Source organism: Macrobrachium nipponense, chromosome 18 (genome assembly GCF_015104395.2).
Source record: "Macrobrachium nipponense isolate FS-2020 chromosome 18, ASM1510439v2, whole genome shotgun sequence".
Lineage (NCBI taxonomy): Eukaryota > Metazoa > Arthropoda > Malacostraca > Decapoda > Palaemonidae > Macrobrachium > Macrobrachium nipponense.
Genome location: NC_087211.1, coordinates 50,509,517 through 50,535,108, shown reverse-complemented (window position 1 = coordinate 50,535,108; position 25,592 = coordinate 50,509,517). Strand labels below are relative to the sequence as shown.

Below are 25,592 nucleotides of genomic sequence, written 5' to 3'. Positions count from 1 at the left end.
ACCCAACAACAATAATAAAGAGCCCGAGAGCAATCGTGCCCTCGGCACCGAATGCAAGGGCATAAGGATCAATTCCCTGACTGAGGAACTTGAACCAAAATAAATATTGATGCAATCAATAATAAAAGGAATAAAATGAAAAAGAATCTTGCATTACGATTCACTTCATAATGAATAAGTGCTCGGATCGAGTGCATTTGCGCCCTCGGTACCGAGCGCAAGGGTAAAAGGATCCATTCCTGATTATGAAACGGAAACCTTGATCCATGATGAATTGATGCAATCAAAATATATATGAAAATGAAAAAGAATACTGCGCTTGCGATTTCACTTCATACAAAATAAAAAGGGGAAGGATCAATTCCTGGGTAAGAGCGGAAACATTGATCCAAGTAAATAATGCAATCCCAATAAAATATGAAAATGAAAAAGAATACTGCACTTGCAATTTCACTTTCATTCAAATAAAAAGGGGAAAGGATCATTTCGGGTAAGAGCGGGAACTGATCCAAATGAGTATTGATACAATGAAAACTAAATATATATGAAAAATGAAAAAGAATACTGTACTTGCGATTCCACTTCCATACAGAATAAGTTTTCGTGCCGAGCGCATTCGCTCGGCAACGAGCACACAGGTCAAAAAAATATAAATGAAAAGGGTACTTACTTACGATTTTCATCTACACATTCCCAACCAAAATATAAGGCTCGGAGCGAGCGCTCTCCCGCCCTCGGCACCGAGCATACACAATACGAGGATCGTTTCTGGGAAATATGAATTCCCGCACTTACGCCCTTCAGTCCCGGCACTCGGGTAATCGAGCGTGGTGAAACCAAGATCCTTTAATTCACAATTGAATTCAATGGAAATAAAGATGAAATGATTGTACTTACAATTCAGTTTCACTAGATAAATAGAAAAAGAAAAACACAACCACGCGAAAGCAACGACGATGAAGCGGGCAGAGAGCGATGATACACACGTATACACGCCAGCAGGCCGAAAGCAAAAGTGATTGTTTACCTCCCAGTCGCGCGCGCGCCTGTCGGACAAGCAGTTAACTACCGAACCCCTTGTTCGAAAGCTTACGACCTATCCAGCTGCCGCTAGTAACCTTCCTATTGTAAAAGGACCGAAGGTTTGTATGCCGTGTTGGAACAAAGTAAAAAAAATGTTAATGTTTTCTGCCATTTGTTAATGTGCTTCGTAAAGTTTAGTGCTAATGTTTTCTGCCATTTTTTAATGTGTTTTGTAAAGTTAAGTGTTCATGTTTTCTGCCATTTGTCCTCCTCCTCTGATGCCACGTTTGGACATCGCCTCACTCGAAAGGTAAGGTTCCACATTTTACTACATATGTATGTACAGTATTTCTTGTACCCTGTACACTAATACACTTTATTTACAGGTACTACAATGAAGGTTATGTTAGGTATTGAATGGTCCAAATTGTTGAAGTTCATTGTTTATTGGTCAATTTAGCTTTATTATAAAATTTACTGTGGTGTTTTTGTAGGGCTTGGAACGAATTAGGCAATTTACATGTAAAGCGTAGTTCGAGATACGAAAAAATCAGGTTACGAAGGCCGCTTCGGAACGGATTAATTTCGTATCCTGAGGCACTACTGTAATGGTTAAGTAGGGACTTGAGTACACCATGCAGAATTTTATTATAGTAATGTAATAGTAAAATGATATTGTTAAACTACAATAAAGTTTTGTACATACTTACCTGGCAGATATATACTTAGCTATAGTCTCCGACGTTCCCGACAGAATTTCAAATCTCGCGGCACACGCGACAAGTAGGTCAGGTGGTCTACCTTACCGCGTGGGTGGCGGATGTACGAACCACTCCCTGAAGCTTGTCAGATTTTTCTCTTCCACCTGTCTCCTGAGGGAGTGGGTGGGGCCATTAATCGTATATATCTGCCAGGTAAGTATGTACAAAACTTTATTGTAGTTTAACAATATCATTTTTGTACATGAACTTCCCTGACAGATATATACTTAGCTGATTGGCACCCTTGGTGGAGGGTAAGAGACAGCTCAATAATACAGGTAAGACGGGAAACAACTAATGTTGTAGGATATAAAAACCTTGGTTCTCACCTTTTCAGGATGAAGACTTCATAGATACTATCTCTGAGTCTGCATTGCCTGGAGAGCTACAGCTAGGACGTGACCTGATGCTGAAAGACTCTCGGATCTACCACTGGGATATGTGATCCCCTATTGTGGTAGAATCCAAGTCGGATGCTATTAGAGGGACCTTGTCCGCTTACCTAACAGATCCTTACCACTACCTCTGCAAGGAGCCAAAACCCACCAGACCACCTAACCAAAATACAAAGGGTTAATATTACGACAAAAAGAGGTGCCTCCTGCAACCTCTTTCAGACAACCAAAAAAACAAAAATATAAAAATATAGGGTAACATATAAAAAATTTACACAGGATAAGTTTCAGCTCCCTGCCCCAGCACCGAATCCGCCGATACGAAAGGACCCAAGGCGAAGCATTTATCATATGTGATTTTTACATCACGTAGGTAGTGGTTTGCAAAAACCGATTGGCATCTCCAAAAAGTCGCCTCCATCAAGTTCCGCACAGACATATTTTTTCTGAATGCAAGCGAAGTTGCGATGGCTCTCACCTCGTGAGCTTTCACTTTCAGTAGTTTAAAATGTTCTTCCTTACAAGCAACATGTGCCTCTGTAATAAGGCTTCTCAGAAAAAAGGAAAGAGCATTCTTCGACATGGGCCGAGTGGGGTGTCCTTTACAGAGCACCAAAGCACATCTTGATTAGCCTTAAGTTGTTCCTTCCTCTTAAGGAAATACTTCATAATTCTCATAGGGCAAGAGTTCTTTCAGGCTCTCCCCTACTAGAAAAGATAAACTACGAACTTCAAAGCTCCTGGGCAAGGCCGTGATGGGTTTCATTCTTTGCAAGGAAATTTGGAAGAAACGAACACACCATAGAATCTTCCTTAAACCCTACATTGCCCTCAATAGCTTGGAGCTCACTCACTCTCTTAGCTGTAGCAAGGGCCAAAAGGAAGATAGCCTTCTTCGTCAGATCCTTGAAAGAGGCTAAGCTAGGAGGTTCGAATCTAGACGATCCAAGGAATTGTAGAACTACGTCTAGATTCCAGTTTGGTACCACATGAGGACGCTTAATAAGATCATGCAAGTCCTTATCATCGGATATCTTTAAGCCTCTATGCCGAAATACCGCCGCCAACATACTGCGGTATCCCTTAATAGTTGACACAACCAGATGACATTCTTCTTTGAGGAAAATAAGGAAATCCGCAATTTGGGTCACAGAGGTACTGGAAGAGGAAATGTTCTTCCTCTTGCACCAACGTCTGAAGACATCCCACTTTGACTGGTATACACGCAAGGTGGAAGGTCTCCTCGCTCTTGCGATTGCTTTAGCAGCTGTTGCTGAAAAGCCTTTCGCTCTGACCAAACTTTGGACAGTCTGAAGCCAGTCAGACTGAGAGCGAGGAGATTTTTGTGGTACCTGTCGAAGTGGGGTTGTCTGAGTAGATCGCTCCTTAGCGGGAGCGATCTTGGAAGGTCCACCAACCATTCCAGTACCTCTGTGAACCATTCTTGGGCCGGCCAAAAGGAGCGATTAAGGTCATTCTCGTTGAATCGGACTCTACGAACTTCTTGATGGTCAGACCCCAGGATCTTGAAGGGGGGCGGGGGGAAACGCAGTAGACGTCGTAGTCCGTTCCAGTCTAGAAGAAGAGAAAATCATATTGCTAATGCCTCTGGATCCGATATCGGAGAACAGTAAGGATCCAGCCTCTTGTTCTTTGACGTGGCAAAGAGGTCTATGTGTCCTGCCCCATAACTTCCACAGGCTCTGGCATACATCCAGATGAAGGGTCCACTCTGTGGGAAGGACCTGATCTTTCCTGCTGAGGAGATCTGCTCTTACATTCCTTTCTCCCTGCACGAACCTGGTGAGAAGCTTGATTCCTCTTTCTTCTGCCACAGAAGAAGGTCTCTTGCTGTCTCGTACAGGGAGAAGGAATGCGTCCCCCCCTGTTTCCTGATATATGCCAGAGCTGTAGTGTTGTCCGCGTTGACCTGCACTTACCGATCTTGCTGTTTGGGCTCGAAAGCCTTCAGAGCCACCACACAGCCATCAATCCTTCTGTTGATGTGCCAGGCTACCTGGTCCCCCACCCAGGTACCTGACACTTCGCTGGTTCCCAGAGTTGCACCCCACCCGTGTCCGACGCGTCGGAGAACAACACCAGGTTGGGGGTCTGTGATTGAAGAGACAGTCCCTTCGCAAAGAGGTTGGGATCTGTCCACCATAAGAGATGTTTCTTGATGTCCTGGGATAACGACAGGGAGAACGTCAAATCCTGAGAACGACGACTCCAATTCCGATGAAGAAAGAATTGGAGCGGTCTCAGGTGCAACCTTCCTAGGGAAACGAATTGCTCAGCGAGGGAGAGCGTCCCCAGCCAAGACTCATCCCACTCCCTCACTGTGCATACTTCTTGTCCCTAAGAAGGTTGTTACTCTCTCGAATCCTCGGGCTATCCTTTCCTGCGAGGGAAAAGCCCGAAAACTCAGAGAGTTATCTGTATCCGAGATACACACACTCTTGCTCGGGAATTAGTGACGACTTCTTGAAATTGACGAGAAGTCCCAAAGCCTTCGTCATTCTAAAGTTACTTGTAAGTCCTTCAAACAACGATCTTCTGAATTGGCCCTTATAGCCAATCGTCGAGGTACATGGATATCCTCACCCCTTTCAAATGAAGCCATTGAGCCACATTCCTCAAATCCCCGTGAAACACTTGAGGAGCCGTCGAGAGGCCGAAACACAGAAGCCCTGAAACTGAAAAATTTTCCCCCCCATCATGAATCTGAGAAACTTCCTCGAGGAAGGATGGATCGGTACGTGGAAGTAAGCGTCCTGTAAATCCAAGGAAAACCATCCAGTCCCCTGGACGAAGTGCTGCCAGCATGATGAAGGCGTTTCCATCGTGAACTTCTTCTTTTGTTCTACGAAGAAGTTCAGGGCGCTTACATCCAACACCGGTCTCCATCCCCTGAGGACGTTCGGAACTAGGAAAAGGCGGTTGTAGAAGCCCGATGAATGATGGTCTGTCACTAGTTCGATAGCCCCCTTCTCCAGCATCTGATCTACTGCTAGATGGAGAGCTTGATTCATGATGGGGTCTCTGTACCTGGCCGTCAGTTCCCTTGGGATGGTCGTCAAGGGAGGTCTTTCGACGAAAGGGATGAGGTAACCTCTCCTCAAATAGAAAGGGTCCAAGGATCCGCCCCTTTTTGGGCCCGTTGGACGTTCTGCAAACTCTAAGAGTCTGGCGCCCACCGTTGTCTGAAGGACTGGCAAGTTATTTGGGGGCTTTAACAGACTTGGCGAAAGTCTTACCCCTTCTTGAGGTCTACGACCTCTAAACGTACAGGTTCTTGATGAAGACGCCCCTCGAAAGGGTTCTCGAACACTTGCTTTTTCCTTCTTAGCCTTGGTAGGGAAGGAAGGGCGAGGTTTTCTTGCCGACTGTGCAAAAGGTCCTGGGTGGCTTTGGCCGACAGTGATCTTGAAATGTCCTGCACTCGATGTTTATGGGAACAACTGAGCAGACAGAGGAGCAAACAGCAAAGAAGACCTCTGGGCATGGGAGACAGACTTCGTTAAGAAGGAACAATAAACCGACCTCTTCTTCACGATCCCGGCCCCATACAGGGAGGCAATTTCACTCGCTCCGTCTCTTACCAATGTCCATACAAGACAAAACACATAAGATCTTCTGGCGAAATTGACTCTGGCACTTCAATTTTCTTGGCTAGGACTCCCAACGACCAATCAAGGAAGTTAAATACTTCTAGCACTCTAAAACATGCCTTTGAGCATGTGATCCAATTCATTCATTGCCCAAGTCGTCTTTAGCAGAGTTAAGGGCAGTTCTCCTTGTCGAATCTACCAGCGCCGAAAAATCCGAATCGAGCCGCCGAAGACGGTAGACCCAATCCTAAGGACTCTCCTGTTTCATACCAGAAAACAGCGCGTCCTGATAACTTCGAAGGAGGAAAAGCGAACATCGTTTTTCCCCGCTTCTTCTTTGGAAGCCATCCAGGAACCAAAATCCTCAGTGCCTTCTTCATAGAAAGAGTTGGCTTCATCTCACACAAGAACTCTTCGCTGTCTTCGCCGTTGAAAAAAGTGAGTGAGGAGAAGGAGGAGCCGTAGGAGAAAGGGAATCCCCAAAAACTTGCAAAAGTAGCTCTGTAAGCTTCTTGTAAGAAGACACAGCAGCAGAAGTGTTCGGTTCCTCATCCGAACCTTCTAGGACGTCTTGTCGAGGCGAGCGCGGAAGATCCTTAGGTGACGAAGGGATCCTAGTAGGAGTTGAGCGAGAGGTTGGAGAACGCCCTCTCTTAGAAGAGTTCACATCCACTGGAGAATGAAGAGAAGATCTGGGATGTCCTACGATGACTCCCTCTTCGAGGTAGACGGAATCTCAGCCGAAGGAGAGGTAGGGCTCCTACTCCGAGAATGCCTCGGAAAATATCCACAGGGCGCTTACGAGGAGCGAGCGCCTACTATACTCTTTGCGCCTATCCCGAGGCGAGCGGGCTGCCAGGAGAAGAGCGCCTATCGAGAGCAAGAGCGCTTGCGCGGCTCTCCATACCTGTCCAGTTGCGTACGATCAACGGAAGTTCGACTGGAAGGCGAAATGCGCCTACTAGGAGAAGGCTGCTTGCGAGACTCTTGACGTCTAACAAGAGGGTAACATTCAGGAGAAGGGCGCTTCAAAGCTAACGAGCGCCTACTTGGAGAAGGGCGCTTCCGAGATTCCTGTGTCTACCAAGAGACAAACGGTCAGGAGAAGTGCGCCTAGAGAAGAGAACGCCTACACGGAGAAGGGCGCTTGAAAGACTCTTGTTGTCTGCCCCCGAGGAGAATAATCAGGAGTATGACGCCTTAAAAGAGACGAGCGCCCTACTAGGAGATCGATGTGCAGTAGGCTCTTGGCGCCTACCTTGCGGGGAGCGGCTAACAGCAGGCTGTCTATCATGCACACGACTCCTACCAGACTCTTGATGCCTGTCAGGAGAGAAGTCACGATCCGACACTCTAGGAGAGTGACATCTGGACGAAGAACGCCTACTTGCATAAGGGCGCCTTCTAGAATCTTGAGGCTGCTGAGGAGAAGTCTCACGCGAGGGAGTTGAGAAATAGCGTGATGAGCAGGTGCAGTGCGCTTACCGGAAGCGGGAATCCAATCTGGAGAAAAAAACTTCTTCTCCATAGAGCGTCCTACCGATGTTTGGCGCCTTGAAGTCGAAAGAGAGCCAGGCGAGCAGAGGCGCTCACGCGAGCCCTACCTTCATACGAAACCTCCCATATGAAGGAGAACGCCTCCAAACGAGGAGAACGATCCTCTGAAGAGCGGCCGGCGCCTAGAATCTCTTGATCGGAAGAGAAACGTCCTTCTTCCTACGTGATCTAACTGCTAGAGAGTCTGCTAGCGCCGTGATCTGAGCTTGAAGTCCCGCGAGTACTCTCGTAGGCGAATCTTGTTGTTCTTCCTCGGAAGCAGGCGCCGAGCGCGAGAAGAAGAACGATCACAGGATTTCTTGGGTTTCTTCGCCTCCACCGACGATTCTTCAGGGAAAAACGGGGAAAACCTCCGGACTAGAAGCCAAAGGACTGCAGGAGCCTTACCTTTCCAAGCCCTCTTCAACTTGGGCGCGACGCATCCGGGGAGTTCCAACCTCTCTTCGGAGAGGGAGACGACGAAGAGGAGAAGAAAGCATTGGCGTAGTAGCTCCTTTTCTTGTAGCGATCCGAGGCAGCCTGGGGAGAGTACTCAGGACCTGCCGATGGGGACGCCTGACCGGTGGGGGTTTCTCCCTAGCCCTCTTGCGGCTTTCGACTTTCCTACTCCACTGGAACTGGGAGTCTGGAAGAGGTCTAGGCCTAGAGGCACTAAGGAGCCGGTCAGACGCACCCTCCACAACACTGGGGACACTGCACTGATCACTAACACTCTCCTTACCTTCCAACTGACGAATCTTCTGATCCATAGAACGAATCGTGGCTCTCAGAGCTGCCGCCTCCGAAGGCGACTCTTCGGCTTCGGTGCGGGGAGCAGGGGCTGCAACTTGGGAAGAAGGTTCTAATTCTACGTTAGTATTAGGATCCACATCCAACTCACTCATCTAGATCTACTAGAACTTCTAGAGGAAGCCTTACGCACTCTATCACGTTCCAACTTCCTAACATAAGAAGAGAGAGCCTTATATTCTTCTTCATTCAATCCCTTACATTCACTACAAGGGTTAGCAAAAGAACATTCATTCCCCCTGCATTTCATGCAAACCGTGTGGGGGTCTACCGAAGCTTTCGGCAACCTCACCTTACATCCTTCATTCACGCAAACCCTAAACAAAACCGAAGTTTTAACTACCGAATCTAGGTCAGACATCGTTAAAGAAAATCAAACTCAAAATCAAACCGGTCCACAATCAGCGTATGCCAAGCCAAACAAAGCGAATACGTCACCAGAACGAAGTCCAAATTAACTCCAGGCAAGCGAGAATCAAAAAAACTATCGAGAGGAACCGACAACAGTTGTTATCGTTCCCGCGACAGAGAAAAATCTGACAAGCTTACGGGAGTGGTTCGTACATCCGCCACCCAGCGGCGGGTAAGGTAGACCACCTGACCTACCTGTCGCGTGTGCCGCGAGATTTGAAATTCTGTCGGGAACGTCGGAGACTATAGCTAAGTATATATCTGTCAGGGAAGTTCATGTACAAAAATAGGCCATCAGGTATTTATTATTACTATTAATATAATAGACATCCTTCTGATTTAACAGATCCTGCATCTGTTGTGTGATGAGGGAATAGAGCCTAATCTTATTTTAGAGGGTTCTTTGAAATGAACCTGAAAAAATGCAAGATGATAAACAATACAAGAAACACAAATTAAAGATACGTCAAAACACATAAAAGTCACAAAATAGCAGAATCTATTTTAGCAAGTTACGGATGAATGGTTTAAGTCATTATTTCCTCATCTGAGGTCAGATGGCACAACATTATTCAGCAAGCAAATTTTATTCTGATCAATATCTAATTTCTATGCATTCCAACACAGTAATAACATGGTTAAGTAATGTCAACATATATTTTCTGTTAGAAAAAGAATAAACAGTTAACTGAAATAGAAGATAAAATTTTTTAAAAATCCTTTTCACACTTAAAACAACAAAACAAAGATATTCAATCTAACCTGAAAAACATCCCAAAAGCATACGCAAAGAGGAAAGCCGAGTCCACAAATCCCAAGAGAGTTTGCGAGTTGTCATCATCTGAAAGAAATAAGGTTGAATTACAGCGGTACACTACTACAATTCTCAAGATTATATGCACCAATCAAATAAATAATTAATCTCTAAAGTTTCTATTTTGAGTCTTGATCCACAAAAAATATTTGGTAATCAAAAGTAGCTGTTGAGTTTCCTAACTAGGAAATTTAGGAGTGTTATCGTTACAAATACATTTTCAACCTTAAAATATAATCATCACCTTATGAATCTTATAACTGAAGTGGCTTTGGTCAGGTTACATAAAGAGTGGACACTGCTAAAAATTGCAATTATTGGTGGTTTAAATACTAGTTAGCCTCAAAGTAAGTGCAATCACTTTGCTCAAAATTAATGTGAAATGTAAAAGGAAGTAGGTTTTAACAAATAATTGCTTTATGCTATGAAACCATAAATCTGTTAATCTGCACATAACTACTACAGGAAGAGTAGAATGATGACATTAATCAGTCCTACATCATTCATTGCCTGTTCCACTGCCACAACTTTTTGATCCTCAGACACTTCATTTTCCATGTCATTTTTTGGGACATCATCATTTTTCCTAAAGCATAAGCTTATTTCATTATTTTACATATTACCTGATAACTGACTCAACTCCTAAATAAAATTAGTACAATAAACAGCTAACTTTCAATTGATATCCAATACAAATCCCACTTCTATCTAAAACTAAGGCTCATGCTGCATGTAAAATATAAACAAGTTTGTAGATATAGAAATTTTACAATATGATGTTATGATTTAAGCCAGAAACAAACAATATTCACCGGTATTACTTACCAAAAGGTTTCCAGTCACACCAGTGGGTATTATTGGTGTGATTTGGGTCTGTTTTATTGGTGCAATTCTGATTTAAAACAGTTTTCACGATGGAAATAGGCTTCCTTGAAAGGTGATATGAGCAGTATATGAAAAATGTTACTATCAAGATAAATGCCTTGTACCTGAAATAAAAAAAGTCACATTAACTATGCTGTATTGTAATTTATATAATACATAAAATCAAAATACTAAAACACTGCAAAGAAAACAAAACATAACACAATGTTTACGGATAAGTTCTGGATTCATCATTAGGATACTATTTCTCTTAATGTGAGGAAAACTGAATTTTAGACAAGAATAACAAATAGCTTCTAGATGAATTGCATAACTACTAGACAACTAGTAACTATGCTATGGCATCATTCCACCAACTGCTCACGGGATCATTTACTAAAACTCGAGGCAATATCAAGCAATAAAAGGTCAGAGTAGGAAGTTAATTAGTCCAAAAATTCCAGCTCTGGAGATCTGGTCTCACTTCCAGGTATACTATTATTGGCCAATAGGGAAAAAAATTATGTTTGAAGCAACACAGTAAAAGAAAGTTTGAGATTTAGTCTTCCACTCTAAATACATATATATATGCAACAAAATTTGAACTTTAACAAAATGTGAGTTGTCAAAAAAGAGGTATGCAAGAGTTCTGCAAACCCTAAGGTAACCAAGGTAGCAAAGGATAATTTAGACATCTATGCTAAAATTCACATGGGAGCTGGATAGATAACCTATTACTCATTTTGAAGTCTACAGGCATATGAACTTCCATAAGTATGGTGAAACAGCTAGCCTATGTTATTTTGGTTCAGTTTCATATTGAGATTCCAATAACTGCTAGGAAACATGGAAAACATAATCCAAGAGGTATTGAATAATTTCTATCCAAGGCAAGAATTACAACAATGAACATTTACCTTTACTTTACCCTTTGCATCCAGAAATATTATAGAGCTATAATGTTTGTAAGATAAGTTAAAAGTAATGTACTCACAAGTTTGAGGCACAAGGCAGCCTGGAGGGAACCATGGCAACTGACTCCACAGTACTAGACTTAGCAGCCGAGATGGATGTACCTTATTTGCATTCTCTCCAGGGCTGTTCATCAGTTTGCAAAATGATGAATCCTATTCTAGTGGAGTAGCCTCTGCATCCTTTGGGATGCCCTACCTCTTCTGATGTGTTAGTAGAGGGGTGGGAGGAGCTTGCAAGATTTGCTTGATGGCAAACTTAGACCACAGAAACCTGATTGACAGTCCTGCTTCAAGTGTGGAGACATGGAAGCCTCCCCGAGATTTTTTTTGTTCACATATGAGCATGACCACCTCTCCAAAATGTCACTTTAGCTCACCCTACTGAGGTTCTGGAGGAGGAAGGTGGTTCAGGCCTACCAGATCTTCAAGGGCATGAACTGGTGCTATCCCAAGAAACAAAGATGTACCTACATGTTCACTTGCCTGTTCCTATAATTGTCGCGTCTAGTTGGGACTAAACGTACCACTAAAAACATCATGAACCCTGGAAGATTTATCCTCTGAACAGCATTCAGACTCAGGTCAGCCAACCCATGGATCTCCCTATACGTATATGGACTTGGTAGCAGCTCAGCTAAAAGAGGGAATATGGAAACGGGCACATGCACTGCCTTGCACATGCCATCTCCTGCGCTTGTGGAGAACCACGCCAATGATGGGTAGATGACCATGTGTAAAAGGTCCTCCCAGTGTGGCGAGTCCTGAGAGGGAACCAGTCTTGAACAAGCTCATACTTAGCATGCTCACAGTATTTGAATCTGTCACACACTGGGTGAGAGGGCAGTATGAGAAGTAAGAGAAAAAATCTACCCTGTATACAGATTATCTGTGGAACTCCACCATGCAAGTACGATGGGTTGCACATACTCTATCCAATGTTTCCCCAAAGAGACAGAGGGAAAAACTAACACTGCTACCTGTACATAGAACGTATATAATATTGAGACCAAAGCTGGCACAGAGCAAATGAGGTTGGGGTGTGATAAATAAACTACATACTAGTGCTTCTGAAGAAACATGAGTGGCAGTCAGGAGCATTCCTCAAGTCTAAGTGGGTTGGGCAGGGCACTGAAGACTCTCAGTAAAGCTCATGCCAGCCCAGACCACAGTTCGACAAACATCCTTGGCTGAATGTGATCTCTCACCACCCACAGACTAGAAAAAAAAAGAGCATCAAGAACACTTCTTCCCTCTCCTGTCTCAAATCTTACTCATCTACAAAATTGGAGGACAGGTCATCATCACAGCTGCAAAAGGAATTGCTACATGGAGAATAACAACTACAGGATGATTCCCCTCCTCAGTGGATGACAAAGCAGCAGGAGAATTGTTTTCCTTCACAGAGGCTAGGTGGTCTAGAAAGGCTGCAAAAGACTGGCTACCAGGGATGCTAAGTGTAAGCATGGTCTTCTGAAGGTAATCCATAGATAAAGACTTGCAACCTGTAACCTGGTGTGAAAGGTAAATGAGAGTGAGTGGTAGGATCCCTTCTTCCTTCAAGTGAAAACTTTCCCCCTGTTTCAAGCCTAAAGGGGACAGTAGCAGCAGCAGGAGGAAATGGGATAGGAGTACTGCTGCAGGCCAAGAGGAAGGAAGATTTGGTGATGTCGCCAAAGGGTATGACCCTCTCCCACATTGATGATGCATGCAAAATGCTGCTCATCCTTCCCTCTCTTCCTAATAAACTTCACTCACTACAAAGATGACCTACCAATGCATTTCTTGGATGTACAACTTTCCTGCAGAAAAAACAGTATTAGTGAGAATATGTGATTATGGGGACATGAAGTGCCTGCAAGGCTGGCCGTGTCCTTAGTAATGCCTGTGATCTTGTTTCTTCTCCATAAAAAATAAACCACACACACAAAATCTCAAAAAACCCAAGTACTTCACTCACTCAATGACTGCACAGAGAGAGAGAGAGAGAGAGAGAGAGAGAGAGAGAGAGAGAGAGAGAGAGAGAGAGAGAGAGAGACTTGCATCTTCAGAGGTTGTGAGTTCATGGAAATTCCCATGAGGAGGCTCCTGCCACTAGGCCAAGAAGCAAGAGCATCTCTGATCTCTCCACTTACAAGGGTATCAGCTAAGAGGGAGGAACAACTGGTGCAACAGGTGGCCAAAGATAACCTGCATGCAGTTTGTTCCTGTCAAGAAGAGAAATGCACTACAACCTCCCTGAGCTGGCTGACATGAGAGTCCTAAGGAAACTGCCAATGTGTACATGAACATGCTCTTGGTACTTAATATGTAGTGCCAGTTAAGGAGTAACTTGGCTACTGGATGTGTGGGATGGGTGGCTATCCAAAACAACCCACACAAAAGCCATCAAATTTTGAAATGACAATTTGTCCAAAATTGCATTTTTCCTAACTATACAAACCTGAGGTCCTTTTACAATAGGAAGGTACTAGCGGCAGCTGGATAGGTCGTAAGCTTTCGAACAAGGGGTTCGGTAGTTAACTGCTTGTCCGACAGGCGCGCGCAAGCGCGACTGGGAGGTAAACAAATCACTTTTGCTTTTGGCCCAAGCAAAAACTGCAGAGTGAGGGGTGGCATGAGGTGGGACTATGTGTAAAAGGACCTCAGGTTTGTATAGTTAGGAAAAATGCAATTTTGGACAAATTGTCATTTGTTCCGACACGGCATACAAACCTTCGGTCCTTTTACAATAGGAAGACTCACTTCTTGGTGGGAGGAATCTGAGTCTTTTGTGAACAGACTGGTGTTCGCCCAACCTTGGAATGCCTCCCTGGTCGTAAGAGCGAGGGAGGGATCCAAGCCTCTGTCCGATTGATCGGGGTGTGCACCGCAGGATCAATGGTCAGACCTCTGGACCAAGTACTAAGAAGAGAGGCAAGCGTATCTCTTCGTACCAGCAAACAAGAACAAGTTCCTATTTGCAAGAGGCAAACATAAAGTTATGGTTTGTCTCTTGTTGGCATCCACTTCCCCCCCCTTGTAGGAGGAAGTGGTGGATATTCGCTCCCATCCCTAGTGAAAGGGATAGGATGGGGCTCTGTCGAGTAGCTCACCGGCATCTCGTCCTTATCCAGCAAGGTGATGACCGTTATCCCTCTACCCACAGGTAGAGGGGTGGGAGAAAAAGATAGGAAGAGAAGCCAGTCACTCTCTCATTCACTTATCTATTCTTACAGTCACACCAGGACTCGATGCTGTTCAGCCTGCTAGGGTCTGGGTTAGCTACACAACGTGTTGAGCAGCCACCACGGGTCCCAAGGAAAACGATCCAAGGACCTGTGGGCAATATCCAAAAGGTAGAAGGATGCCAGTGGTCTGGTTGTACCAGGACCCCTGCCTTCAGTACCTGCGCCACGGAGAAGTTCTTGTGTAACTCGAGGGAGTGTACTTCTAGGTCATCTTGGTTGCTGACGAAGAGTCTTCAACACTCAGCCTGGGATGTCGAGTTTCTTCAGAAGAGCGCGGTCGCGCTTTCACAGGACAAAGCAGAACATCTCCTTCGCATCGAAGGCGGTGAAGTCCATTAGGGAGGGGATTGTGAAGGACTCTAACCGATCGTCAGGAACCAAAGGGTTCAGAGTCTTCGCTACGAATTCGGTACGAAATCGAACGTCACGAATCCCCATCCCCTGGATGCTTGACTTCGCAGGAAAAGTCATGCAATTACCTCAGACGAAAAGAAGGGAATGGTCATATGACCTATCCCTCTTCTCGACTTCGGTGATGTCCTGTACCCATACTGGTCTATCCGTCTGCAGCGAAGTTGTTCTTCTCGGTAGTGGAATAGGACACCGACACTCAATGGTGGGTGTCGATGGTATGGGTTCCTGTGACAAGCCGTTTAGGACGAAGAAAAGACTGTTATGGAACAACCGAACTAAGTCCACAGCGAAGTTCGTAACAGACTTGGGCGCTCTGACAGCTGCCGACTGACTGCGTTCGGTAGGAGGCAAGTTGTCCAAGCACCCGAGCAAGTCACGTGACCTTCGCCTTAAAAGGGTTATGCCAAGAGACTAAACAAATTATTTGTTCGTCACCGATGCCAGAAGGCAAGGTGATGACTCTCTTAAGGCATGTGCCCAACAGGCGAAAGTCAATTGCCTTCTAGAGACCGAGGTCCCTGATGGCAAGATATCTCATAGTATAGTTGATTCTCGGCTAAGGAGAAACAACACGGTGTCGTTGAAGACGAAGGTGTACAGAAAAATGCAACCTACGTCTTCACAGCTGAACCGAGAGAAGGATCTCAAGATTCTGAACCTGTGCTACAAAGACTGAGAACGCTAACCGCTATTCATTGCTGTCCGGTGAGGATCGTAGTTGCAATAAAAGCGGAGCGCTTTCAGCAATGAAGACAGGGAAATACTGCCTGAAGAACGCTTCTCATGGGCTGAACATTTGGAAGTAGAGCTGTCAGGTCGGAGAGTAGGCGATGTCTTCTGACATATCTGTTAATTCGGGGCGCGAGCAATGAATAATTGCACACCTACGAATAAGAGATATTTGAAGACAAACTCAGATGTCTGCAAAAATCATTCGCATTATCGCGGTGCGATGCAGCGGTTGACTAGTACAGACTTCTGTTACCGTGCGGTAAACAGAAAGATGAAAGAGTCCAAGAGATATCTCTGTTGAAAATTCTCGCAATGTCGAAGGCGATGAAATCGAGCGTCACAGCAGTAGATGGTCCTTCATTATTGCGAGAATCCCCGTTAATCAGAGACCTAAGTCCATGATTGTTGGGCAGAGATACGGTTCGGTAGTCAATCAAACCAGGGGAGAGAGAGACGTAACCGACCGTGCATCTCCGAGACCTAGCTGATACTGAGCCGCTATCAGGCAGTTCAATACGCAGTAGCTCTCGGTGACTCGTCATCCTGAGTTGCCAGGTAATCATTATTCCACGAAGGAATGCGTTCGGCTAGAACCATCGAGCATAAAGAATACGCTCGAGCAATTATATTTAACCGAAACGGACTTCGGTAAATACAAAAGCTGATTTGGTGTTGTCATGACAATACCAAGTATCTAAAATCGAAACTGATAACTGCTGGGAGGTTGCAGGCAACCCCGAGTGCAGTTCAATTAAGATACAATTCGTCTCGGTCACAAACCGTAGAGTTAACTACGGTATGCGCCTACCCCCGGACAATTCAACTGTTAAAAGAATCATGTCGCGCGAGGGTAATATACGTTAGTATATTTGTAGGTTCTGTACCACGACCTCCATCCTAAATTCTTTTCCCCTCGAGGAATGAGAATAAGGATTGGAGATCGACCGCCTTCGTTCTCTAGTCAAGAGAGTGAAGGAGAAGTCTTTCCCAAAGGAAAGCTTCAATGGTGAACAGAATACCGAAGACGATAGTTCAAGCCAAACTGGAAGTTCCCGTCCGTTCTTCTCTATTCCAGGTTAATCGCCTACTGTGAGATACTCTTCTTTCAGCAGCAGTCTTCTTCCAAATGCTAGAAATTACAGGAATTCGAGCATAAGCGAGGTTCGATTATAGTGTAACAATTATCGGGGGATTCTCGCTCACTTTGGACCGTGGTCTCGCCTAAGTGTTTGGAGATCGTAAAAAACTCGAAACACTCTGAGTGCGCAGAAATTCCGTAGAATTCTAAGCACTCTGCGAAACCCCCACCGAATTCGTCAAACGATATCGGCTGGTGGTCCTCTCGATTCCCATAGGAATCGAGAAAGGGGCAGGATCCCTCCTCAACGACCGGGGCTTACGTAAGGTAGGACCCGAAGGTCCCCCCGGTAGCGCAGCCCCTAACGTGGGATCTTACAGAGAAATCTCTGTAGGATCCCTCCCCTTTCCCTCGTAGCAGTAAGGAGAGAGGGAAGGGGGAGGAATTGGAGGATACTGGCTCGCCTTCCCAGCGGAACTAGCAGTTGGAGAAGAAAAGGAGCAGCCATCGCCTTACGGCGATGGCCTCTCAGAGCCTGGGAAAACGTATCATCAGGATAAAACGTTTTCCCGAAGGAGGGTTACGAAACTCATACTGTAGGTAAGGGTCTGCCGCCACTGTGAACGTCGTCTGGGTGGGGCTGATCGACACCTGACAGGAGAGAGCCGATACCGTCCTCCGACTCATTCCAGTCCTCGTCGAGGTCGAAACTCAGGAGGACCGAAGGGGTATTCAAATACGGTGTCCGAAGACACGTAGAAACGCCTCTGTCGCAGTAGAGGAGGTGAAGTAGCTTGTCGACCCGGCCAGAACTGAGAGAGCCTTCTTGTCCGGAGACGAGAGACTACCTGGTTCAACACAGTCGGCAAGCTCCGATCGCGGCAGACCCACCGTCGATTTGGGTTCCCTCTCGGGCCCCAAAACGACTCGAGCCGAGACGTGGCTCTGCTGGTGGGAGCGGCGATCCTTCCCCGAGGTCGTTGTGCTGACGAATCAGCGCCATAACCTCGGCAAAGTTCTCGGATCTCGGAAGTCACAGCATCTTGCAGAGTGGGACCGTTAAGCCCTTCGAACAAGAGCATATTCCGAGAACCTTCCTCCTAAGAAGGTGGGGAACAGCGACAGCCTCTCGGTCTTCTCCATCCACTTGCGCATACGTCCTGGCCGGTCCAAGAACCGTGCCTGGCACGTAGGGCGTCGTGGTGGGGGATCATGAGGGGCGCACCCCTCACGATTCACTCCTCAATACCTCGCTCTCCCGGTGTAACCGAGGAGGTTGAAGGTACGGGAGAGGCAGACCTGACGCTCCCTACTCGCTCGCTGGCAGAACCAGCAGGCTGGAGGGCTGCAAGGCGATCGTCAACCCGCGGTGGCGATCGAGCTGCAGGCCTGGTCGAACCGTCTCGCTGTGGAGAACGGCTGGACTGAGCACAGCGGCCCCGATCTCGAGTGTCAGAAGAGCTGGTGCTGGTTGCTGTACCCGATCGCTCTCTGTGAGAGCGACGGTCAGGCGACCTGCAGGCTCCACTGTCACAGTGAGAACCGGTCTTGCTCCTCACGGCACGTCACGTCGCTGGTTCAGCCGTGGCTGCACCGGCGAACGGGAGACCTCTTCCCAGCCTCAGCCCGTGGCCGGTCGTTGGACCGTCACGTCCCCGGGTAGCCAGCTGGTCGCCGCGAGAGTGAGAGCTGGTCTGGTGAGAGTCGCGTGTGAGCGGCTGTCACCAGTCTTCCGCCCCGTGCCGTGAACCTGACGCTGAGCGGACTCAGAGGTCTGGTTCCTGGCTGCACGGTCGCTGGTAGGCGACCGTACACTCGGTACCTCCCGCGAACGAGAGGCCGAGACGGACCCTGATGCAGTGGCAGAACCACTGACACCAGGCGAGGAAGTACCGGTGTTAGCCGGTACCCCTCTGGTCCCCGTAGTCTTCTTCCTTGCGGAAGAAGAGACGGGCCCCGCTCCCGAAGGAGCAGGAGGACCAGCGGAAGGAACCCTCCCGTCCCACCGAGGTGAGACGGGTCCGAGAAGCTCCCGAGGGAGACTTCTTAGGAGGGAGGAGGCAACCTTCTTCTTCCTCGGCTGTGAAGCCTTAGAAGTCGAAGGGGAAGAGGCGGCAGCCGACGACGATGAAGAAGATGAAGACGACGACACCTTCCTCCTCTTCTTCGTCAGCTTCCTCAGGACAGACGTAAGATCTGCTATCCAGGGCGGAGCCGGGGCTGCTGTAGCCGAAGCCACAGGGCCCGGACGCACCTGTACAGACAGACCAAAGTCTGGGGTAGTACCACCACGAACAGGGACGACGTCAGCAGGTATGGGCATCTCAGGAACAGCAGGCACAGCCAGCACAGCATCGGTAGGAACAGCCAGCGCAGCAACGGCAGGGACAGCCAGCGCAGCAACGGCAGGGACAGCCAGCGCAGCAACTGCATGGACAGTCAGCCCAGAATCGGCAGGTACGGCAGGAGCACCGGAAACACAGGAAGTGGAGCAGCAGCCAGCAACATCCTGGTACCGGCGGCAGGTCCAGGGGCGAGCTCTAGGGCAGCGGAACGTGTGGTCGCGGCAAGCGCGGCGGCAACCACGAGCGGCGGCGGCACGCCCCCCTCTCGGTACGGCGAACGGCACTTCACAGCGGCTGTAGGCAAGACTGTTACCACGTGAGGCGAGTACACCAGGTGAGGAGGACGTCGTCACCTGGAGCGTGGTCACCACTCCATGGGTGTTGGACCGCAGTAGGCCCAGACATAGAAACCGCAGCCCCTGGACACTAGCCACGCCCTGCAAATGGAAGGACGCCCATACCTCACCAAGGTCCACCCTCGTGGCAGTAGCACCTGCGGAAATAACAGTAGTAGCGATTAGTGGGGGGGAAGTCCCCTCGCGGGGGGGGCGGGGGGGGGTGAGCCCTCTCCGAACGAGTGGAAGACCCCACCGAATACAATTGTACATCGGGCACCGAGCGCCCTCCCCCGCCGCTCGACGGATCGGGCGAGAGAAGAACGCAGATAACCTCCCCCCCAAGGGGTAGGGCATCTGTGGGAGCTGAGCGGGGGGGGGGGGGGGGTTCTCGTTCCCCACCCCCGCACAGCACCCATGTACCAAACAATAATAATAAGAGCCCGAGAGCAATCGTGCCCTCGGCCCGAATGCAAGGCATAAGGATCAATTCACTGACTGAGCGGAACTTGAACCAAATAAATATTGATGCAATCAATAATAAAAGGAATAAAATGAAAAGAATCTTGCATTACGATTCACTTCACAATGAATAAGGGCTCGGATCGAGCGCATTTGCGCCCTCGGTACCGAGCGCAAGGGTAAAAGGATCCATTCCCGATTATGAATGGAAACCTTGATCCATAATGAATGATGCAATCAAAATATATATGAAAATGAAAAAGAATACTGCGCTTGCGATTTCACTTCATACAAATAAAAAGGGGAAGGATCAATTCCCGGGAAATAGCGGAAACATTGATCCAAGTAAACAATGCAATCTCAATAAAATATGAAAATGAAAAGAACTGCACTTGCGATTTCACTTCATTCAAATAAAAAGGGGAAAGGATCAATTTCCGGGTAAGCTCGGAAACTGATCCAAAATGAGTATTGCTACAATCAAAATAAATATATGAAAATGAAAAAGAATACTGTACTTGCGATTCCACTTCCATACAGAATAAATTTTCGTGCCGAGCGCATTCGCTCGGCAACGAGCATACAGGTCAAAAAAAAATATAAATGAAAAGAGCAACTTACTTACGATTTTCATCTACACATTTCCAACCAAAATATACGCTCGGAGCGAGCGCTCTCCCGCCCTCGGCACCGAGCATACACAATAACGATCATTTCTGGATCGTTTCTGGGAAAATGAATTCCCGCACTTACGCCCTTCAGTCCCGGCACTCGGGTAATCGGAGGGCGTGGTGAAACCAAGATCCTTTAATTCACAATTGAATTCAATGGAAATAAAAATGAAAATGATTGTACTTACAATTCAGTTTCACTAGATAAATAGAAAAAGAAAACACAACCCATGCGAAAGCAACGACGATGAAGCGGGCAGAGAGCGATGATACACGTCCACACGCCAGCAGGCCGAAAGCAAAGGTGATTTGTTTACCTCCCAGGTCGCGCGCGCGCGCCTGTCGGACAAGCAGTTGTTAACTACCGAACCCCTTGTTCGAAAGCTTACGACCTATCCAGCTGCCGCTAGTACCTTCCTATTGTAAAAGGACCGAAGGTTTGTATGCCGTGTAGGAACAAACCTTGTTTCCTAGCTTCAACAGACCCCACCCTGTCTCAGAAGTCTACAGGTGTAATGCTGAGAGTTTGTATCCTTATAGGAACAAATGGCCAAAAAAGCATAAAATATATAAGATATGACAATGATAAGGCTGTTTCACAAAAGTTCAATTTAGCTAATAACTCAAAACAAAGATGTAATTTGGTAACCTGTCTTAAGGACAATGCTCAGACTGAATTAGAAAGGGGCATGAATAAATGACAGATTCTACTCCCGTTAAAAGAAAATTATTCAAAAAAATTAATAGTAGAAGAATACAATAGCTGAAGCACCTAGACTCCCTATGACAGGTTAGGTGTGTCAAGATGGGGTGCCCTGGAGTGGGTTAAGTTGATAGCTAGCTAAGTAGCCTAAGTGCGTAATTCAAGTTTTTGGACTGGCACCAGGACAATCACCTTACCAAAACGTGAGAATTCCACCAACATTTCATATACTTTCTGAAATGACAAATATTTAATCAATTTGTAGGGTAAACAGTATTTCTACAGAAGCATTCCGCACGGACTGCAAGGAATGTAACCACGGATACGACATCCACTAGGAATTGGGGCATCCAATGTATTTCGCCGTTAGTACTGGCCCTGGGGGTTTAATTACAGTCGTCCGAATAAATACCTATTACTTAAAATTCTTGTTCAGTAGGTAAAACTATATAGAAAACCGCAACTGCCATAGTCTAGACCGCCGCGGATAAGTACCCTAGATCTACCGGGTAAACAACCGAGTGGGCTAGCTGCGGCCACCTTAACCATGTTTGGACCCACTTTCAGAAAATGTACTCTAACACGCCCCGACGCCGGAGATGGGCACCAGTCACGAGTCATAGGTCATGGGAGCAACACCTCGAGACATGAGACTTGTGATTGGTGCCCATCTCCGGTGTCAGGTGTGTTAAAGCACTTTTTCTGAAGGTGGGTCCGAACACGGTTAAGGTGGCCGCAGCTAGTCCACTCGGTTGTTTATCCTATTTTTCATACCTAACAAACGTGGTGTCTTAACATTAGGATAAAGGCTACATAGGTAGGTACTAGCGGCGGCTGGAAATACGGTAGAATTAGTTTAATAAAAAAAAAAAAACTTGTGTGATTCAGGGACTACCTAATGGTATCTGTAGGCTACCCTGAGCTACCTAACAATTTGTGTGGGTGGGCCTCGAGGATTCAGGGGTAGGAATTAAGCTAGGCCTAGGCTACATGTCAAAAGTCATGAAAAATCTGACAATTAACCTCATCGATAAAAGACCAGCGCAGGAAATCAGGAATAGGTAAAACCTAACTGTAAAACTGCGTAGGATACTAATAAGGAAAAATATTAAAATAAAAAATATACCTAGGCAATACCTAGGTATTTTATATTTTAATATTTTTCCTAGTAGCTACCTACTACTAGGCTACTTATACGCTTCTGTCTTGTATTTACCATAGAACCATAGGTACTTTTCAATTACAAAGCAAATGATCGTCATAAATTTAATTTTGCACTGACGTATGACTCATGGTCATTCGTCCCCCTCAACATTAATTACGGGTTCCCTTTGGGCCAAGAACTAGGGTACTACCTATTTACGTCAACATCTCAGATCGTCGATTTCCACTCCCATACAACTTACGATAATATTCTCCTTTGTGAAGACAAATTTCCGCAGCAGGAACCATCAATCCATCGGATGACGGGGCTCAACTTCGCCATATTCGATGTAGTTTATTTAAATACGCCGAGTGTAATGCGAAAGTCCCAGGAGGAGTTGACGTATACAACCCTACAAGTCGAGGGTGAAACACCAACTGAGTCCGAAACGAACGACGTCGACTGACAACTGGAACATGTCAAAGTGAACGAGCCGCGAGTAACGTCACCTATTTGTTTTTAATGAACTGCAAGCAGCTGTCGTTCGAGTTTTATCATAAACTTTGGCTTCGACTGCGTTCAAGAGACCAAAATCTAATAACTTGAACAATCCTATCCTAAACATCTGGAAATTATTGTTAAATAATGACAACTGATTAGATATCATTACTATCCTCTGGGATGTTTTGGCTTCTCCAATGTGAGAAATTACAATTTTTTATAAGAATGAAATAAGTCAAAACAATTGCACGTGAGTCCTTCGACATGCTTATTAGCAAGTTTACTTTTTGATATAAAATAATCGTCGTACCCAGCGCATAGACATCGAAAAAGAACAAATGCTTCATAAATTTGCCACACTGGTAACGTTGCCTGTTTGGTAAACTGCAAGAATGATAATAATTAGATCTACGTAGCAGATGTGGCCGAATGAATAAAGAAATGTCAATGAAGTGTCTTGCCTCTTGCGTGATATTACTTACAAGGTTTACGTGCCATTTACGTCAATGTGAAGATCTGAAGATCAGAATGGTTGTACTCCCTAACACCTGTCATGGTTTCGCGTTTATTCACGTGGCGTTCACCGTCTTTTTCTGTATCATCTATTATCTCTATTATAAAGAAAAATGTGCATCTGGGTAAGAATTTGCTTGTGTAAAGATATACACACGGTAATAAACAGCTTTAGATAAGGGCCAGTGGAGGCCGAAACTGTTGAGCTAAAAGGAATTTCAGCTTTTCTTTTCCCCTGTGGACTACAACCTCATATATCAATCCTCGTGGAAAAGGAAGAGTAAAACCTCACATTATATATATATATATATATATATATATATATATATATATATATACATATATATATATATATATATATATATATATATACATATATATATATATACATACACACACACACACACACACACACACACACACACACACACACACATATATATATATATATATATATATATATATATATATATATATATATATATATATATATACACCTTTACACGTATATATAGTATGCTTTGATTTTTAATTATATTTTGTATTTATTGAACTTAAAATTATATGGTCATGCATAATTTCTATCCCACTCGAGTCACGACCCGCGTAGTACATGAAATGAATAACGATTATAAGTAACAATCCTTTGTACGCACATGGTAGCAGGTTACGTCCGCTTACGTGTTTAGCCATGACAGTTGTGCTAATCAGAATCTCTCTCTCTCTCTCCATAAACTTAAATAAGCTTAGAGCTTAGCAACGACTCATCTGGAGCCTTTTGTAGCACCACGAAGATCATTTGTTGATATTTGCTTTCGTCATCCGTCGGTTTATAGTCATACAATGCCTAATCTGTAGTGCATAATTTTTCTCTTCTTCTCACGCCTTCCTGAAACTGGACATTCGCGACGTTGTCACCCCTTCATATCTCTCTCCAGGTTCACGTTTCCAGTCCAGATTTGGTGTATGGGCCTAGGCTTATGAGACAACCACTCTATATGGTAAAATATACCCGCACAGTTTATGTACGTGATGTGGTATTGATTGTTCTACTTAGTAAATCTTTGTATGGTTATTCTTTTAGGCTTATAATCTCTGAATAATGCTCTCTTCAGCCAAGTTAAACTAAAACATTATCACATCGGTCTAGTATTATCAATCGACATTGTTATGGGTGCTATCAATTAACGTTGGAGAATTGTATTGGTTTTGTTTATTATGTAAACAATGACAATTTTAGTTTCGGATATTTGCCTTCGTTGTCTGAGGGTAGAAGGTAGATTTATTTATTAATTTATTTTCTCTTTTGTTTAAGGAAGATGACTTCTAAAGACAATTATTAATTTCCTATTTATTCTGCATAATGGTTTGAAACCCTCACTATATGTTAGAAGTTGAGTACCTGAGCGTAGATGAAGTGCTGACCAGTGTGCATAAGAATGCCTATATATAGGACTATTAAAACTGTTACTGAGGAACCTTCATCTTTTCCACACAAAGCTTATCCTTCGATGTGAATAAAGCATGTCTCCATAGTTCGAATTAGCAACCACTGTACGTGGTTTTTGAAGCGAACACTGCGGTATTTGCGGTACGCGACAAAACGTGGCTACAGAATAATGATTAGCCTGTCTGTAGAACAATGCTTTTGTAACCTGATTTGATAACGGAAGAGTAAAATCAATAGTCATCGACTATTTACTGAAAAATTCCTCATCAGTTTAGGGAGATACAAAAGTTTTACACACAAGATATTTCCTGAGATCATCTTTTTTAAAGAAAGGTAAATAAAAGAAAAAAAACAAGATATTTATTTATTCAGTAAAGTATGAAAACTTGAATCACAAATTCATATAGTTCTGAGAAATACCTTCAGCCCATTTCAAATCGTTTGCCAAAGGGTTGTGTGAGTTAGCGCCGAGAGTAATTACACACACACACACACACACACACACACCACACACACACACACACACACACACACACACATATATATATATATATATATATATATATATATATATATATATATATATATATATATATATATTATATATATATATATATATATATATATATATATATATATATATATATATATATATATATTCTTGAACAGTCTACAAAAGTATGAAACACATTTTGAAAAAAGAGAAGCGGAAAAAGACTAAGAACACGGTAGTATGTTTAAAAGTCATAACGTCTTTAGCGTTGCACATCAAGAACGTAAACATCATCAGAGTCAAGTCAGATGTTGGGATTCTGGAG

At 45.1% G+C, this 25,592-nt stretch overlaps 2 protein-coding genes across 2 annotated transcripts in view; one reads left to right on the top strand and one right to left on the bottom strand.

Annotated features, from left to right (window-relative positions):
• LOC135196579 (uncharacterized) overlaps positions 1 to 25,592 on the top strand; it is a 266,337-nt gene that overhangs the window by 133,755 nt on the left and 106,990 nt on the right. The gene's annotated exons all lie outside the window — the stretch shown is intronic.
• Positions 9,281 to 22,798, bottom strand: LOC135196755 (glucose-6-phosphate exchanger SLC37A2-like). Its single transcript, XM_064223564.1, has 3 exons — positions 22,573 to 22,798; positions 10,187 to 10,350; positions 9,281 to 9,388 (listed from the first exon to the last, which is right to left on the bottom strand). The coding sequence occupies exons 1-3, from the start codon at positions 22,650 to 22,652 to the stop codon at positions 9,300 to 9,302; spliced, it is 333 nt and encodes a 110-aa protein (XP_064079634.1). The 5' UTR covers positions 22,653 to 22,798; the 3' UTR covers positions 9,281 to 9,299.